The sequence below is a fragment of the Melanerpes formicivorus genome, unplaced genomic scaffold (genome assembly GCF_026170545.1).
Source record: "Melanerpes formicivorus ecotype bairdi unplaced genomic scaffold, bMelFor1.0.p_v2 SCAF_62, whole genome shotgun sequence".
Taxonomy (NCBI): Eukaryota; Metazoa; Chordata; class Aves; order Piciformes; family Picidae; genus Melanerpes; species Melanerpes formicivorus.
In genome coordinates, this window is record NW_027142414.1 from 4,366,894 (window position 1) to 4,383,153 (window position 16,260).

Here is a 16,260-nt window from a genome sequence, read left to right on the forward strand (position 1 = left end):
TAACTTCAGTCACAGACAGTATTCTGACTGATAGAAATACTCTGTTTCTGGGATGGTCTAGTGATTAAATCAGTCTTATTCCTGTTACTGGTTTGGTCAGTGTGTTTAAAACAAAACTTTGTTTTGTCTCTGTTAGCAAAACAGAAAAAGTGCTTTTAATTTGTGGTTCAGGGTGGAATGATACTTGGGGTTACAAAGGAATTAACCTTTTTTGTTGTTCTGAAAGCGTTACAGGTACTAGTGGATCAGTCTAAGAAAGCCAACTCGCCTTTGAAGGGTCACGAGAGGACAGTGCAATATCTGCAGCATTTGGGTGAGCGTGTGAGGAGAGCACTGTTTTTGTGAAGATGTTACTGTTGTTGGGCATAGTGGCCAGTCTAGTGTTCAGCAACTTTCTTGAGGGTATGAAGCTCAAGGCTATCTTTGTTGTCGTCTCTGGTTCTTGCATAATGCAAACTTCAAGGATTGATTTCCAAACTTCTTGTTGAAACTTGAGTATCTTCACATCTCTGAAGAAAAATTACCACTGGTAGAAAATGTGCCATAGTATTCTGCATTTTCCCCCAGTGATGATTTACCAGCAGTGGTTAAAGGAAATCTGAACTTCTGGGTTAGGTTTTCCAGCTAAAAGCCTAGCTTCCAGTTGCTGGGTTATGTAGTATCTTTCCTGAGATGAAGACTCCTTTATAAGCTGTTTTTGTTTTCTGTAGGTCTAGATAATGACCTGACAGTTGTAGTTGCTGGTCACAGCATCATGATAGGAACCTGCTTGGTTGGCAGTTCAGTGTGAACTCCCAAGTCCTTTTTTCGGTTTTGCTGCTCCTCCCATCCCATAATAACATTTATTTCAGAATGCACAACTTATAAAAAGTACCACACTACTATTTTGGGAGCAAGTATTCAGTCTAAATCTGCTCTTCTGCAGTTTGAAGCCATTTCCCCTTGTCCTGTCGCTGCAGGCTATTGTAAATGGCCTCTCTCCATCCTTCTTGTAGGCCCCCTTCAGGTACTGGAAGGCTGGATGGTTTGGGATGGAAGGGACGATAATGATCAGGGTCAGGGGTACCTTCTGCTGAGAGAAGCTACCCAAGTGAGAAGTACAGTGCTTTTTCTGCTGTAATGAGAACAAATTGTAAGGGAAGACTTAAGGAATGTGATCAAGACAACTGAGCTTGGGTTTGGTCAGAATTTTCTACATTTCTTGGCATTTAGTATTTGAGTTAATTCTTGTTTCTGTTTGAAACTGCCAGGGATGGGGAGGAAGAACTGCCCATTGTAAGTGCAGATCAGGTTCGTGATCATCTGAAGAACCTGAAAGTGTTCAAGTTCATGGGACCCGACGGGATACACCCACGGGTACTGAGAGAACTGGCAGAGGAGGTTGCTAAACCCCTCTCTATTATATTTCAAAAGTCCTGGCAGTCTGGTGAAGTCCCCACAGACTGGAAAAGGGGAAACATTGCCCCCATCTTCAAAAAGGGCAAGAAGGAGGAACCAGGGAACTACAGGCCAGTCAGTCTCACCTCTGTGCCTGGAAAGATCATGGAACAGGTCCTCCTGGAGTCACTACTCGCTCAAAAGAATAGTGAAGAGGTGATTGGGAACAGTCAGCATGGCTTTGCCAAGGGCAAATCCTGCCTGACCAACCTGGTGGCCTTCTATGAGCAGGTGACAAAATTAATAGATGAGGGGCAAGCAACTGATGTCGTTTACCTGGACCTGAGCAAAGCCTTTGACACTGTCCCACACCACATCCTGGTCTCCAAACTGGTGACACATGGGTTTGATTGGTGGACCACTAGATGGATAAGGAACTGGCTTGATGGCCGCACCCAAAGAGTGGCTGTCAATGGCTCCATGTCCCAGTGGAGGCCAGTGACAAGCGGAGTCCCTCAGGGATCAGTCCTGGGACCTATCTTATTCAACATCTTTGTGGGGGACATGGACAGTGGCATTGAGTGCACCCTCAGCAAGTTTGCTGATGACACCAAGCTGTGTGGTGCAGCAGACACGCTGGAGGGAAGGGAGGCCATCCAGAGGGACCTTGACAGGATGGAGAGGTGGGCACAGGCCAACCTCATGAAGTTCAATAAGAGCAAGTGCAGGGTCCTGCATCTGGGTCGAGGCAATCCCAGGCACAAATACAGGCTGGGCAGTGACTGGCTGGAGGATAGCCCTGAGGAGAGAGACTTGGGGGTGCTGGTGGACAAAAAGCTCAACATGAGCTCTCAGTGTGCACTTGCAGCCCGCAAAGCCAATCAGATCCTGGGCTGCATCAGGAGAAGTGTGGCTAGCAGGTCGAGGGAGGTGATCCTCCCCCTCTACTCAGCCCTGGTGAGACCCCACCTGGAGTACTGTGTCCAGTTCTGGAGCCCCTATTACAAGAGGGATGTGGAGGTGCTGGAACGTGTCCAGAGAAGGGCCACGAGGATGATCAGAGGGCTGGAGCACCTCTCCTATGAGGACAGACTGAAGGAGTTGGGGCTGTACAGTCTGCAGAAGAGAAGGCTCCGAGGTGACCTAATTGTCGCCTTCCAGTATCTGAAGGGGGCCTACAGGAAGGCTGGGGAAGGACTTCTCAGGATCTCAGGTAGTGATAGGACTAGGGGGAATGGAATGAAGCTGGAGGTGGGGAGATTCAGGCTGGATGTGAGGAGGAGGTTCTTCACCATGAGAGTGGTGAAACCCTGGAATGGGTTGTCCAGGGAGGTGGTCGAGGCCCCGTCCCTGGGGGTGTTTAAGAGCAGGCTGGATGAGGCTCTGTCCAGCCTGATCTAGTGTGGGGTGTCCCTGCCCATGGCAGGGGGGTTGGAACTAGATGATCCTTGTGGTCCCTTCCAACCCTGAATGAAACTATGAAACTATGAAATCCTGTTTGCAAAGTAATGAAATGGTGGCTTTAGCCTGAAATGAGTGATTTACTTGACTTGAGCAGGAAGAACACCAAATCAGATTCTTCCTGGAAATTTAAACTTTGCTGGCTTTGAAAGCATCTGCTTGTGTTGTGAGTAATACTGAGCACTGTTGCTTGTGGTATTCCAGGCACAGAGAACTTGCACTTGGTATTTTCCTACTCTGTCTGGGTGCTAAGAGATTTTCCTGAAGATGGGCTGAAGGTAAGTGTGGTTGAAACAGGCACTTTGCCATTGAAATTAATAGTGAGGCACGTGGAATTGGGAGAACTCAGTGTAAGAAGCCATCTACTAATGTTAAATTCAATTAAGTATGTAATTTGTCTTTTCTGTGTTCAGTACTGTGCTATGATTAGTGGTAGATAGAGCAGGATAACCTTGCAGTTTTCTTACACTTTTCCCATCTTGGAATACCTTATCATGTAATAGGTAGTTAGGAACCTTTGATACAGCCTTTAATGTTACTGATGCCATGCTTTTTGTACAAAAGCCTAATCCAGTATTTAAATGTCAAGTGTTAATTTGCCTTTCTTATTTTCCCTTTTCTCTGTGATACAGAATTGACTGCATGTAGTTAGGAGGAGTTGGGCACTGTGAAAGAAGAGTGTTAGCTAAGGCAGAAGTATTTGTTAATCCTTTCAGATGCAAGATATCTTCTGAGTGCCTCAAAGCACAGGGATTTTTTTCTTCTTACACTTGTGCTTACTCTTTGACATGTGTGATGATTTGCTGGGCTTCAGGACCTCAGAGAAAATAGACTGTGGCACTTAGATTAAAAAAAAAATAATCACCACTCTGTGAATAAAATTTTGTTTACCAGATATTTACAGAAGACCTCCCTGAAGTGGAAGCTTTGCCACGAGACAAAGTGCTCAGTTTCTTGATAGAAAACTTTAAAAGCTTGACTATTCCTTATCTGGTAAGAACTGAATCTCTACTCATGCCTTACATTCAGTACAAGTTAGCTAGAAGTCTGTGGTCCTTCAGGAGCCTGATGGTATCTTGGAGGATGCTAGCTTTGTTAGAAGTTGGGCAAAGAAAAAATGTTTCAAATACATGAAATTCTGAGGTCAAGCTCAGTAAAGGCCAGAATGGGACTGTTGCTTGCCTGTAACAAATCTTTTCCCAGAAGCATCTAGAGCTGAACTTGAACATTTTCTTACAGGAGCACATAATTCATGTCTGGGAAGAAACAGGTGCAGACTTCCACAACTGTCTGATCCAGCTGTACTGTGAGAAAGTACAAGGCTTAATGAAAGAGTATCTCAATTCCTTCCCTGCAGGTATGTTTAGCCTTTTCTGGCAGGAAGGCCAGGGGTGGGGGTCAGCATAGGGAAACCTTCACAGTATATTGCTGTAAGCCTTCCCTGTTCAGATTCAGAAGAAGATGGGATCTCAAGTGCTCAAGGAACTTGTGCATTTTTAGGGAGGTCTAGTTCAGTGCCTCCTGAGAGATAGTAAGGGACCAAGTGATGCTTTGTTCATGATTAAGAGGAATGGCACCTACTGCTCTTTGAAGTCTAGGGAAGGGTATTGAATAACCGAGTTTATCATTTAACCAGCCACTTGGTGTGTTTTAAGGAGCTGGAGTAATTTCATAGGTTCATCATGAGGGTGGTGAGATGCTGGACCAGATTTCCCAGGGAGGTGGTGGAAGCCCCATCCCTTAAAGTTTTTCAGGCCAGGCTGGACTGGGCTCTGAGTAGCCTGCTCCAGTGTGTGGTGTCCCTGCCCATGGTGGGAGGTTTTGGTACTAGATGATCCTCGAGGTCCCTTCCAACCCTGACAATTCTGTGACTCTATGATCAGAATCCCAATCCTTTAGGTTCCTCCTCATGATCTGTGTATCTTCTGTGTACTAGTGTGGTGAATTAGTTGTAATACTGTGGTTTCTTCCATGTAGATAAAACTCCAGTGCCTGCTGGGGAGGAAGGAGGAGACCTGGGGGATTACCGGAAGAAGCTGCTACTTTTTCTGGAGCGGTCTAGCTGGTATGAACCTAGTCGACTAATTAGTGACTTCCCCTTTGATGGTGAGTTCAGTTTCCACAGGTTAATTAAGCCCTAGTGTATTGCATTGTACAGAAAAACCTCCGCATGTATTGTAGAGTCATGGTAACCAGAAATGGAGGGGGTGGCTGTAGCTGTAGGTCACCGGTATGTACACCAACTCTGCTTTTGCTGGCACAGTTGATTTTACCAGTCTCTGCCAGGCTTCCTGTAACTGTCAGCCTCAGACTGTGGCATCTCCCATCACTTAAGTATTGAGCCTAACTGATGATCCTGAATTGCTCAACGCATCTGAAGTTTGTTGTTTCTTAAGGTTACTTTAGAATTCATAAAATGTTACTTGGACTAGTGTTAGGTGGGCTTACAGTTTCAGTCTAACTTTAATCTGTGCTCACACTACAGTTTATAGTCCCTTCTGTTGGTCTGGTCACTAATAGAGCTTATGTTGTTGTTTCTCTGTGTAGTTCATGACTAATCCTTTGTGTTATCACTAGGTCTCCTAGAAGAACGTGCTCTGCTCTTGGGTCGTATGGGGAAACATGAGCAAGCTCTATTTATTTATGTTCATATTCTGAAGGACACCAACATGGCTGAAAAGTAAGGTTTGGTTGGTTTATTTACTTACTTTATTTCAAGACTTGCTACTGCCCTATGGTTAGGATGTGTGATGAAATGTTACTGTATGGAGCATGAAGGTTGGAAGCCTTAAGGATCTTGTTTTCTTGACTCTTCCAGGCATCTGTTCATTACAGATGATGATGGTGTTCCCTTAGCTGGATGTTAGGAAGAAGTTCTTCACAGAAAGAGTGATTGGCCATTGGAATGGGCTGCCCAGGGAGGTGGTGGAGTCACCATCACTGGAGGTGTTTAGGAAGAGAGTGGATGGGGTGCTTGGTGCCATGGTTTAATTTATTAGGTAGTGTTGGATGAAAGGTTGGACTTGATGATCTCAAAGGTCTTTTCCAACCTGGTTGATTCTGTTCTATTCTGGAGGTTTACCTTTTCATGCTCTTATGTCAGTGCACTTTGCAGGGCAGTCTGACTGTCATCAATGAGTTCTTTGTTTCCACCTGAACTTAACTTGTGAACTTCAGTATGTTACTTTGCTTCCTTTGTCTTTGGAGAAGCATTCACTACTCAGATGCAAAGTTGAGCTCCTTCAGTTAGAATCTTCTCCGGGAAGGGCACAGCATTTTGGTGGGTGTGTCATGTCAGAGAATTTCTTATTGAATATGAAGTAGTCAAGTGAAGATGCAGTTCTCTGATACTAGCAGGTATATCTGAACACTGGGACCTGTTCAACATAGCTTCTTTTAAAGCTAGTTTAAGCAAGTGTCTTTTAGGTGATATTCAACCTCATTATGCAATGTACACTAATGAACACCTCTTTGGGACCCAGATACAGTAATTAAATCTATTCACATATATTTTTATGCTGTGATGTTGGTTGTAGAGGGCTTTTTTTTATTATTCACTCTTTTACACAGCTGAATTGAATTTAGACTCTGCATTAAAACTTTTCAAGTTGATTGGAAAGTGGAGACTTGCACAAAACCTCCCTGTTCTCAGCAGTGAAATGCAGAGTTATGGTGTCATTTCGTTGTGCAACTTGATGAATTGATTAGAATTGGTCACCTAACTTGGATGGCTTCAGTAACCAAAACATTTAAATGTTAATTTTTATGGACTGGGCTTGAAAACTGTCCCTGAATTTCATTTGATTTCTTCTTTGTTCTAGCTACTGCCATAAACATTATGACAGGAACAAAGATGGCAACAAAGATGTAAGTAGCTTCATCTTTGCAGGCTTCCTTTCCAGTAATCATCTGTTAGACTCTACATACCCTGTTGGGGACTTCTGACTTGTTAAGTTTTTGCTCTGTATAGACTTTTTCAGAGTTTGTGTAGATGCACAGGAACCTGTGTATGAGGTCTTGGAATGCAGGAATTACTAGATTATTGTTTGGGTTTGTATGTTTGTTTTAAAATCCTCTTACTGTTGAAAATGTTACTGTATCACTGGGGCTGAACACATATTCTGGAGCTGAAGTTGGGATGGAATTCAGGAGAAAGTGTCTGTATTCCACATCTACGGAAAAGTTAATGGTAAAAAGCAATGAAGTTTAGGCTCAAGGTGAGAAGAAAGCTCTTCACAGAAAGACTTGTTGGCCATTGGAATGTCCTGCCTGTGGAGGTGTTCAAGAGGGGATTGGATGTGGCACTTGAAGCCATGGTTTAGTTAGTCATGAGGTGTTGGGTGACAGGTTGGACTTGATGATTTCTGAGGTCTTTTCCAACCTTATTGATTCTATGATCTTTTCCAATGCCTTTTTTCTGCAAGAGCTTCAAACACAGTTTTCCAAAGCAATAAATGGAAGATCCTTCCTTGACAAAACATTAGTTTGAACAGACTTGGACAACCTTATTGATTCTATGATTCTTCTATGAAGTGTTTGCTTCTAAATGAGCTATGTAAGATAAATAACTGAGGCTTGCTTAAAATGACTTACAGAAAAACTGTAGTGTAGAATGCAAGCCTTGGACATCACTGGTACTGTTCAGCTTTAGTTGTTTTAAGGTAAGACCTGTTGAAATGAGTACTTTAGGATTTTGAATGGCATGAATACAACTTACTACTTACCATCACTGGATTCTACCAGCACTGTCATTTGTGGATCCATGCAGTGATTTCTGAACTTTCCTTTTCTGTGCAACAGGTCTATCTGTCTCTGCTCCGGATGTATCTCTCCCCACCCAGTGTTCATTGCCTGGGACCAATCAAGATGGAAGTGCTGGAGCCTCAGGCCAATCTGCAGGCTGCTCTGCAGGTTTTGGAGCTACATCACAGCAAGCTGGATACCACCAAGGTAAGAAATACCTTTAAGCCCCCAGAAGGTGACAGAGGGTATTGGAGCAGGCAGGATTGTAACAGTGTCAGTCCAAATCTTTTAGTTTGTATTGTGTTCTCCTCTGTTTCTCTGTATGTTTTTCCTAACCAAATATATTTTGCTTCAGGCCATAAACCTACTCCCAGCAAATACTCAGATCAGTGAGATTCGAATCTTCTTAGAGAAAGTCCTTGAAGAAAATGCTCAGAAGAAAAGATTTAATCAAGTACTCAAGAATCTTCTCCATGCAGAGTTTCTGAGGGTAAGTATCCACCACATGTCATTTATTGGAATGGTGTTTTAAAGCAGATGTTCAACACTGAAATTAGCTGTTGTTGATGAGGAGTATGTATCCTTCAGATGGTGCTGTAGTGTCCTTGAAGTTGGTAGGTGTGCATCAAGTAGATTGAATGTTTATTGAGATGACAAGTATATTCATTTTAGTTTGGATGAAGTGGGTGTCTTTGTGTGTCTCTGGATTCACTGTGCTCTGGTGTGCATTGCAGGATGATCTTGGAGAACACAAACTAGATTTCTTTCAAATAAACCAAAACAGATGATGCAGTTTAATAGTTCATCTGAGCACCCTTCAGTGGTTAGAAATGCCTTAGTTTGTAAACTAGCTGAAAGTAAAATCCTGCAGTTCTCACAGTGTGGGTGTTGGGTGTTCAGTACCACCTGCGCTGCTCTACAGACCTGCTTCTTCTGGGCTAATATGGATATGTCCTCTAAAAATCAGAATTGTGGAGTGGTTTGAGTTGGAAGAGACCTTAAAGATCATCTAGTTTCAACCTCTCTGTCATGGGCTGGAGCACCTCCTAGCAGACCTACACCCATCCAACCTGGCAGGGTTGCAACCTTCCCAGTTTCTCTAGGCAGCCTGTTACAGTGCCTCACCACCCCCACGGAATAATTTCCTCCTAATGTCTAATATAATTCTATCTTCTAACAGTGTGAAGCCATTGCTTGTGGATGTTGTTTACCTGGATTTTAATGGAGCCTTTGACACCGTTTCCCACAGCATCCTGCTGGAGAAACTGGCTGTTTATGGCTTAGATGGGTGAATGCTTCACTGGGTTAAAAACTGGCTGCATGGTGGGGCCCAAAGAGTGGTAGTGAATGGAGTTAAAATCAGTAGTGGATGGTCACAAGTAGCACAGTATTTGGGACAATTCAGTATGTTTATCAGTGATCTGGATGAGGGAATGAGTGTACCCTTAGTAAGTTTACAGATGACACTAAGCTGGGGGCCAGTGTTGATCTGCTTGAGGGTAGGGAGGCTCTCTAGAGGCACCTGGTCAGGCTGGATAGATCAGCTGAGGCCATTGGTGCGAGATTCAAGGCCAAGTGCTGAGTCCTGCACTTGGGTCACAACAACCCAATACAAAGCTACAGGGTTGGGACTGAGTGTTTTTAAAGCTGCCTGGCAGAGAAAGACCTGGGGATGCTGGTCAACAGCCAGCTGAACATGAGCCACTGTGTTTCCAGGTGGCCAAGGAGGTCAACAGCATACTGGCTTGTATTAGGAATAGTATGACAAGCAGGACCAGGAAAGTGATTGTGGCCCTGTACTCGGCACTGGTGAGGCCATACCTTGAGTACTTCCTTTAATTTGGGGGCTCTCACTACAAGGAAGATACTGAGGTGATGAAGTGGGTCCAGAGAAGAGCAACAAAGCTGCTGAAGGGTCTGGAGTACAGGTTTTATGATGAGTGGCTGAGGGAGCTGGGGTTGTTTGGCCTAGAGGAGAGGAGGCTGAAGAGGGACCTTATCACCCTCTACAGCTACCTGAAAGGAGGTTGTAGTACAGTGAGGGTTGGTCTCTTGTCCTATCCCTTGTTACTGAGGAGAAGAGGAAATAGCGTGAAGTTGCAGCAGAGGTGGTTTAGGTTGGATATTAGAACAAAATTCTTCACTGGAAGTGTTCTCTAACACTGGACTAGGCTCCCCACGGGGCTGTTTGAATCCCCATCCTGGAGGTGTTTAAAGAGACATAGATGTGGTGTAACGCCAGACTTGGCAGTTAGGTAATGATTTGACTTGATGATCTTTTGAAGGTCTTTCCCAACCAAAATGATTCACTGAATCATTCTCTCTCATGTCACTACAAGCATTTCAAAAAGTCCCTCTCCAGCTACTTTGTAGGCCCCCTTCAAATACTGGAAGGCTGGTATAAGGTCTCTCTGCAGTCTTCTCTTCTTCAGGCTGAAAACCCCCAGCTTTTTCAGCCTGTCAGATTGTGACAGTTTTCAGTTTCACTAGATGAGAAAGGAGCCATGGGTGTGACATTGCTTTTTGAGGAAGTGTCTTTTTTCCTTCTTCTTTAGGTTCAGGAGGAGCGGATCTTGCATCAGCAAGTGAAGTGCATTATTACAGAGGAGAAGGTGTGCACTGTATGTAAAAAGAAGATAGGTAACAGGTAAGAGAGCTTGGGAAACTGAATCAAATGTGGGTCTGGTACACCTGACCTAAAAATGGTGCAAGACTCAGAACATGTGTATGCACAGGGAGTACAGCAGTACGAGGGAGACCTCTGAAAAGTGAATTACAAACGGCGTTGCTCATCTGGGGGGCTGGAAAAACATCAGAGCTGTAATCAGAGCCAGGTTTAGTGCAAGACTTTAATTGTGCTTTCAGCAAAGCAGAGCCAAGTCCCTTCAGAAACTCGTGAGACCTCTTGCTTCACAGCTCTAGAAGGCAGAAAATTGCTTCTCATAATGAATTTGAAAATTTTTATTAAGAATGCTGCTTACTTCCCTCCTCTTAACTGGAATGAAGAAGGATGATAGAAAGAGTTTCAGGCTAAGATGTATGTGTAATAGCTTTATCTGGTGGCGTTATGGTCCCCCGGCTGATGAATGTTTTGCAGCCTTATCATAGAATCGATAAGGTTGGAAAAGACCTCAAAGATCATTAAGTCCAACCTGTCACCCAACACCTCATAACTACTAAACCATGGTTTCAAGTGCCACATCCAATCCCTTTTTGATCACCTCCAGGGATGGTGACTCCACCACCTCCCTGGGCAGCACATTCCAATGGCCAATAACTCTTTCTGGGAAGAACTTTCTCCTCACCTCAAGCCTAAACCTACCCTGGCACAGCTTGAGACTGTATCCTCTTGTTCTGCTGCTGGTTCCTGGGAGAAGAGAAAAAGCCCCACCTGGCTACAACCACCCTTCAGGTAGTTGTAGAGAGCAGTAAGGTCTCCCTTGAGCCTCCTCTTCTCCAGGCTAAACAACCCCAGTTCCCTCAGCCTCTCCTAATAGGGCTTGTGCTCGAGACCTCTCCCCAGCCTCGTTGCCCTTCTCTGGACACGTTCAAGTATCTCGATGTCCTTCTTAAATTGAGGGGCCCAGAACTGGACACAGGACTCAAGGTGTGGCCTAACCAGTGCTGAGTACAGGGACACAATGACTTCCCTGCTTCTGCTGCCACATTATTCCTGATGCTGGCCAGGATGCCATTGACCTTCTTGGCCACCTGGGCACACTGCTGGTCATGTTCAGCCAGCTGTCAATCAGCACCCCCAGGTCCCTTTCTGCCTGGCTGCTCTCCAGCTACTCCAACCCCAGCCTGTAGCACTGCATGGGGTTGTTGTGGCCAAAGTGCAGCACCTGGCACTTGGTGAATGCCATCATGTTGGTCTCTGCCCATCTGTCCCGCCTGTAGAATTAATTCACTTGATATGCTGATGCCAATAACTTGTACCAGACCCAGTAGGTTAGTATAAAATGCAAATTTCAGGTGCAGATTTTCTTTTTCTGCTTTGAACTCCTGCCTATGTGACTCACTTTTTGTTGCTCTTGCTAATGTGAACCCTTCTATCAATAGCTTTGACAATGATAGGGAAAGCTGCTTTTCCCAAAACATTTAGATGCACATAGGTCACACAGGCCTAGTGCTGTGCAAATTCAGGTTGTTTTTTTTTTTTTTGCTTGTAGTGTGCAGCATGTAGCATCAGGTTTTAAATTTGCACATGCAGTAATGTTTTGGTTGTCTGGGATTTGTCTGTTCCTGTTAAGTTCAACAAGATTTTGAAGGACAAGCAAGTCAGGATGTCACCAAGCCTTTGACTTGTTACCAGTGACTTCAAGGTAGTGTTCCTTACAGAATTAGATACTACTTTTTAAAGATGAAAATCTTCAGAAATCCATGTCCAGCAGATCAAGGGAGGTTCTCCTCCCCCTCTACTCTGCCATGTTCCTTTAGTCAGATGTTGCCAAACAGGATTTAGAAAACAAAATTTTATACTCTACTCTGCCCTGGTGAGGCCATACCTGGAATATTGTGTCCAGTTTTGGGCTCCCCAGTTCAAGAGGGACAGCAATCTGCTGGAGAGAGTCCAATGGAGGGCTACCAGGATGATTAAGGGTCTGGAGCACTGTCCTATGAGGAGAGGCTGAAAGCCCTGAGCTTTTTAGTTTGGAGAAGACTGAGAGGGGATTTAATACATGTTCATAAATATCTGAGGGCTGGGTGTCAAGAGGGAGGGGACAGGCTCTGCTCGGTTGCACCCTGTGATAGGACCAGGGGTAATGGATATAAACTACGACACAGGAGGTTCCAGCTCCACATGAGGAGCAACTTCCTCACTGTGAGGGTCAGAGCACTGGAACAGGCTCCCCAGAGAGGCTGTGGAGTCATCTCCTCTGGAGACTTTCAAGACCAACCTGGATGCATGCCTGTGCGACCTGTGCTAGATTCTATGGTTCTGCTGTGGCAAGGGGGTTGGACTCAATGACCTTCAGAGGTCCCTTCCAATCCCTAACATCCTGTGATCGAATTATTTAGTGTGATCTTTCTCCAGACTATATTCAGGCTATAATTTTAAACAAGAAACAGGTACTATCACTTCAGTACCTGTTCCTGATTCTGCACAACTTGAATGTTCTTGTTTGAACAAGGAAAACTGTGTACATTAACAGTTGAATTTTGTGTTTTCTCTTTCCAGTGCGTTTGCTCGATACCCTAACGCGATAGTTGTGCATTATTTCTGCTCCAAAGAAGTCAACACATTGGACACCTGACCATGTCACAGTCAACAATCCCAACGTTCATATGACATTCAGAACTGACACCTCGAAGTTGATGCCTCGGAGATTTTTGAGGCTTGTTGCTAGGTTCTCTTCCACTGGGTAGAAGTCATTTGTATTGTGGACAGACTGTACCTATCTGTCAGCGCTGATTTGCTAGAAAAATGACATTGACCATCTTGTTACAGTGCTGGTGGCTACACTGAACCTCTCAGTACTCAGATGAAGAACAGAAACTGATTTTTTTTTGTAGTGATTTTTGTATTGCACTCCAACCTTGTGAACAAGGTGTTGGACAACTGTTGGGCGTTGACCGCGAGTCAAGTTTTACTACAAAACGTACCTCCTCGGGGTGACAATGTCGTGATTTGGCCTTGAATGTAAATAGTTCTTCAAAAAAGAGAACTCCATTAAAATCTTTGCAGCTGTATGAGTGTTGCATGGAGATCACCAGGTGTTTGGCACAGAGAGGGCTTCTGTGCCTATTACTAGATCTAGAAAATAAGATTATACTTTCATCTCGGTAATGGGAATGTTTAAGTGCTGGCCAAAGGAATCTTTTTGGTATTCAGTGTTACTACCTGACCTGCTGACAAGAAGTTCCACAGAAGACACTCAGACAAACATCAGATACCACTACTAAGCCTTTTTTTTTTCCCCTTCAATTTGGGAGCTGTAAATTGAGTTAACTCATGTGTTGTTTGCACTGAATTTGCTCACTCTTGGCATGAGTGGAAGCTCAGAGACTAATCTAAGGAAGTTCACATACACAGTCACACCAAAAACCCAACACCTTGCAAAGTAACTTCTGAAGGGAATGAACTATAGTTACTGCTTGAGCTTTTAGACTACACTTGAGATTTGTGTATGTAAGTGCTTTGGTCTGTGGTTCACTTTTCCAGCATTGAAGTAAAATCAGACTCCTTCAACATCGCTCTTCAAAATGCTCTAGAACTGTGTGTTCTGCACTGGCTGGTACTGTTCTGAAGTTACTCTTAGTTCAGAAGTCTTAACTAGATTGTACCATACTCCTTGTAGGCTGTAGTATTTTTTGTCTAACTTATTTTTCCACAGGCATCATCAGATTGGTGTGAAGGATATTAAAATGTTTGTCTAGTGCAGAAAATATCTGTGCAGTTGTAATGAAAAGGCAGCAGTAGCAGGTAACGGGATAGAGTTTGGCTCCCAACATCCTGATCTAGTAATACTTAGAAGTAAGTAATTATTTAAGCAGTGCAGAGCGTGGCTTGTAACTACCAGATACCACCTCTTGTTGAACAAACAGATGAATAAAACCTGACTAAGGAGTAAAGTGATCTCAATTAACATTATAAGTTTACTTATGAGTGTTTCTTAGGAACAGATCTGCTGTAGGCTGACAGAAGTCCTAATTCACTTACATTTGCCAGTGTTGATAGTTTCTCTTGACAGCTGCTGTTGTTTTCTCCCTTTTCACATGTGTCTGTATTTATTGTTCATATTCCATGCATCCTTCTGGATTCCTTGGACCAGTGTTTTTCTGCTTCTGTACTTGGATGTCTTGGGCAGTAGAGCTACCGATGTCTTTCTGCAGATGCTAGGGAGAGGGAATCTGTGGTGTTAATGTTTTTTAACCTTGTTATTTCTTCTATTTGAAGGAGAGAGCCTAAAAATACTTATATTGGATTTGCACATTCTGTACAGATCTTTATATACTAGTTCAGGTACAGGGGGGAAGATAGTTTGGGAGAGTTGTGTTTACAGATCATTGAGAATGAGAGAAGGGTGTTTAAAAAGGGTCTGTATTATTTGTATACAGGTATAACAATATTGTTTTGGTTTGTACCACTCTTGCATTCAGTCTGATTTTTATTGACCTTCATTATCTGCCACTGGGAGAGCTGTACTCCCATATGAGGATCTTCATTGTGCTCGCTCTTACATGGTTACAGTTGTGCCTCTGTTCACCTTCACTGCATACCTTTTACAGAGATGTGGTTTGTGCTGTAATTTTTTCCCCCTCATTGTTGTTGGTTCTTACAGTGTGGTTTGGGTTTACTAACCATACAGCAGGTTTCTCTAAAGCAATAGATTGTAATAAATCTTGTGAACCAGTGTGTGTTTCAGTCATTGTGCAGTTAAGGTTCTCTGGGCTGCTGTGGATTATGATGAGGATGACTTTTAATTTATTAGTCCTCACTTTCTTTTGGAAGCCAGACCCAAGTATCACTCCTGCTTTAATGTGAGCAACTTAAATGATTTCATGTCCTATGAGAGCTGCCATCAATTCTCATCTTCAGTCTGTAAGTCTACAATTTTATAGGATGCTTATGAATGTTTTCAAAATCCTACTAAACCCACCTCTGTATTCTCTCTGAGTAATGTTTTTGAAAGTCTTATACCATTAAATATTTACTTACTAGAGAACAGTAAAAGTTACTGGCAAGTTTTTTGTTAGTGATGATAACACTGTTTCAGGCTGGGGAGGGATGGTGAGCTCTGTGTGACAAAACCAGGAATGTTAGGATTCAGAGGTTTGCAGAGGTCATAGACTGGCCTAGTGTTGGAAGCAGAATAGAGATCTTCAGTTTTCCTGCTTCATAGCAAGGGGAGATGATAGTACTGAAGAAGGTTTTGTCTATTATGTTCTGATGAAGACCAACTTGACACAGAAATATTCAGAACAGAAACTCTGATAGCATCCTTTGAAATCATCTCTTCCAATTAGAACTGCTTCTCAGCTCCTCTGTTAGTGCTACTAATGGGAGCAAAAGGGATCCCTTGTGATACAAGTGCTATATACTATAGTTGGTGATGGTGTCATTTGTTCATGCTTGCTGATAATGAAATGTAGTTATATGCCTTTTATCATGGTAGGGATGCTCATTCAAGTGGAAGTGAAGTTTCATGTTTTGGTACTTGTTGCCTGTTTTCTTAGCCTGCTAGAAAATCACAAGCTTTGGATATGAAGGTGACTGCCAAAGGTGTCTGCAGATAACTAAAACCACACCCAGTTTGCTAATGGATTATCTGAAGACTGAAACAATTCTTAAGCATATGTTCTGGGGGCAGGTGTTGATCTGTTAGAGGGTAGGAGATCTCTGCAGAGGGACCTTGACAGGCTGGATGAATGGGCACAGGCCAATGGCATGAGATTTAACATATCTAAGTGCTGAGTTCTACATGTTGGCCACAACCACCCCATACAGTGCTACACGCTGAGGTCAGAGTGGCTGGAGAGTGGCCTGGCAGAAAGGGACCTGAGGGCGCTGGTTGATAGTAGGCTGAACATGAGCTAGCAATGTGCCCAGGTGGCCAAGGCAGCTAATGGCATCCTGGCCTGTATCAGGAACAGTGTGGCCAGCAGGAGCAGGGAAGTCATTCTGCCCTGTACTCAGCACTGGTTAGGCCACACCTTGAGTACTGTGTCCAGTTC

The 16,260-nt window shown here is 43.7% G+C and overlaps 1 protein-coding gene across 3 annotated transcripts in view; it reads left to right on the plus strand.

Moving 5' to 3' along the window:
- Positions 1-14,939, plus strand: part of VPS39 (VPS39 subunit of HOPS complex) — a 28,963-nt gene extending 14,024 nt beyond the window's left edge. For 2 of the 3 annotated variants that reach the window (XM_068162249.1, XM_068162251.1), the window contains 11 exons: positions 227-313; positions 3,043-3,116; positions 3,733-3,831; positions 4,078-4,195; positions 4,816-4,944; positions 5,416-5,518; positions 6,660-6,705; positions 7,639-7,788; positions 7,937-8,071; positions 10,137-10,228; positions 12,764-14,939. In XM_068162249.1, coding sequence (XP_068018350.1) covers positions 227-313; positions 3,043-3,116; positions 3,733-3,831; positions 4,078-4,195; positions 4,816-4,944; positions 5,416-5,518; positions 6,660-6,705; positions 7,639-7,788; positions 7,937-8,071; positions 10,137-10,228; positions 12,764-12,839 — 1,109 coding nt within the window. In that variant the 3' untranslated portion in view covers positions 12,840-14,939. The remainder of the gene's footprint in view (positions 1-226; positions 314-3,042; positions 3,117-3,732; positions 3,832-4,077; positions 4,196-4,815; positions 4,945-5,415; positions 5,519-6,659; positions 6,706-7,638; positions 7,789-7,936; positions 8,072-10,136; positions 10,229-12,763) is intronic. The other variant, XM_068162252.1, reaches the window with a different exon arrangement.
- Positions 14,940-16,260: the final 1,321 nt, after the last annotated feature.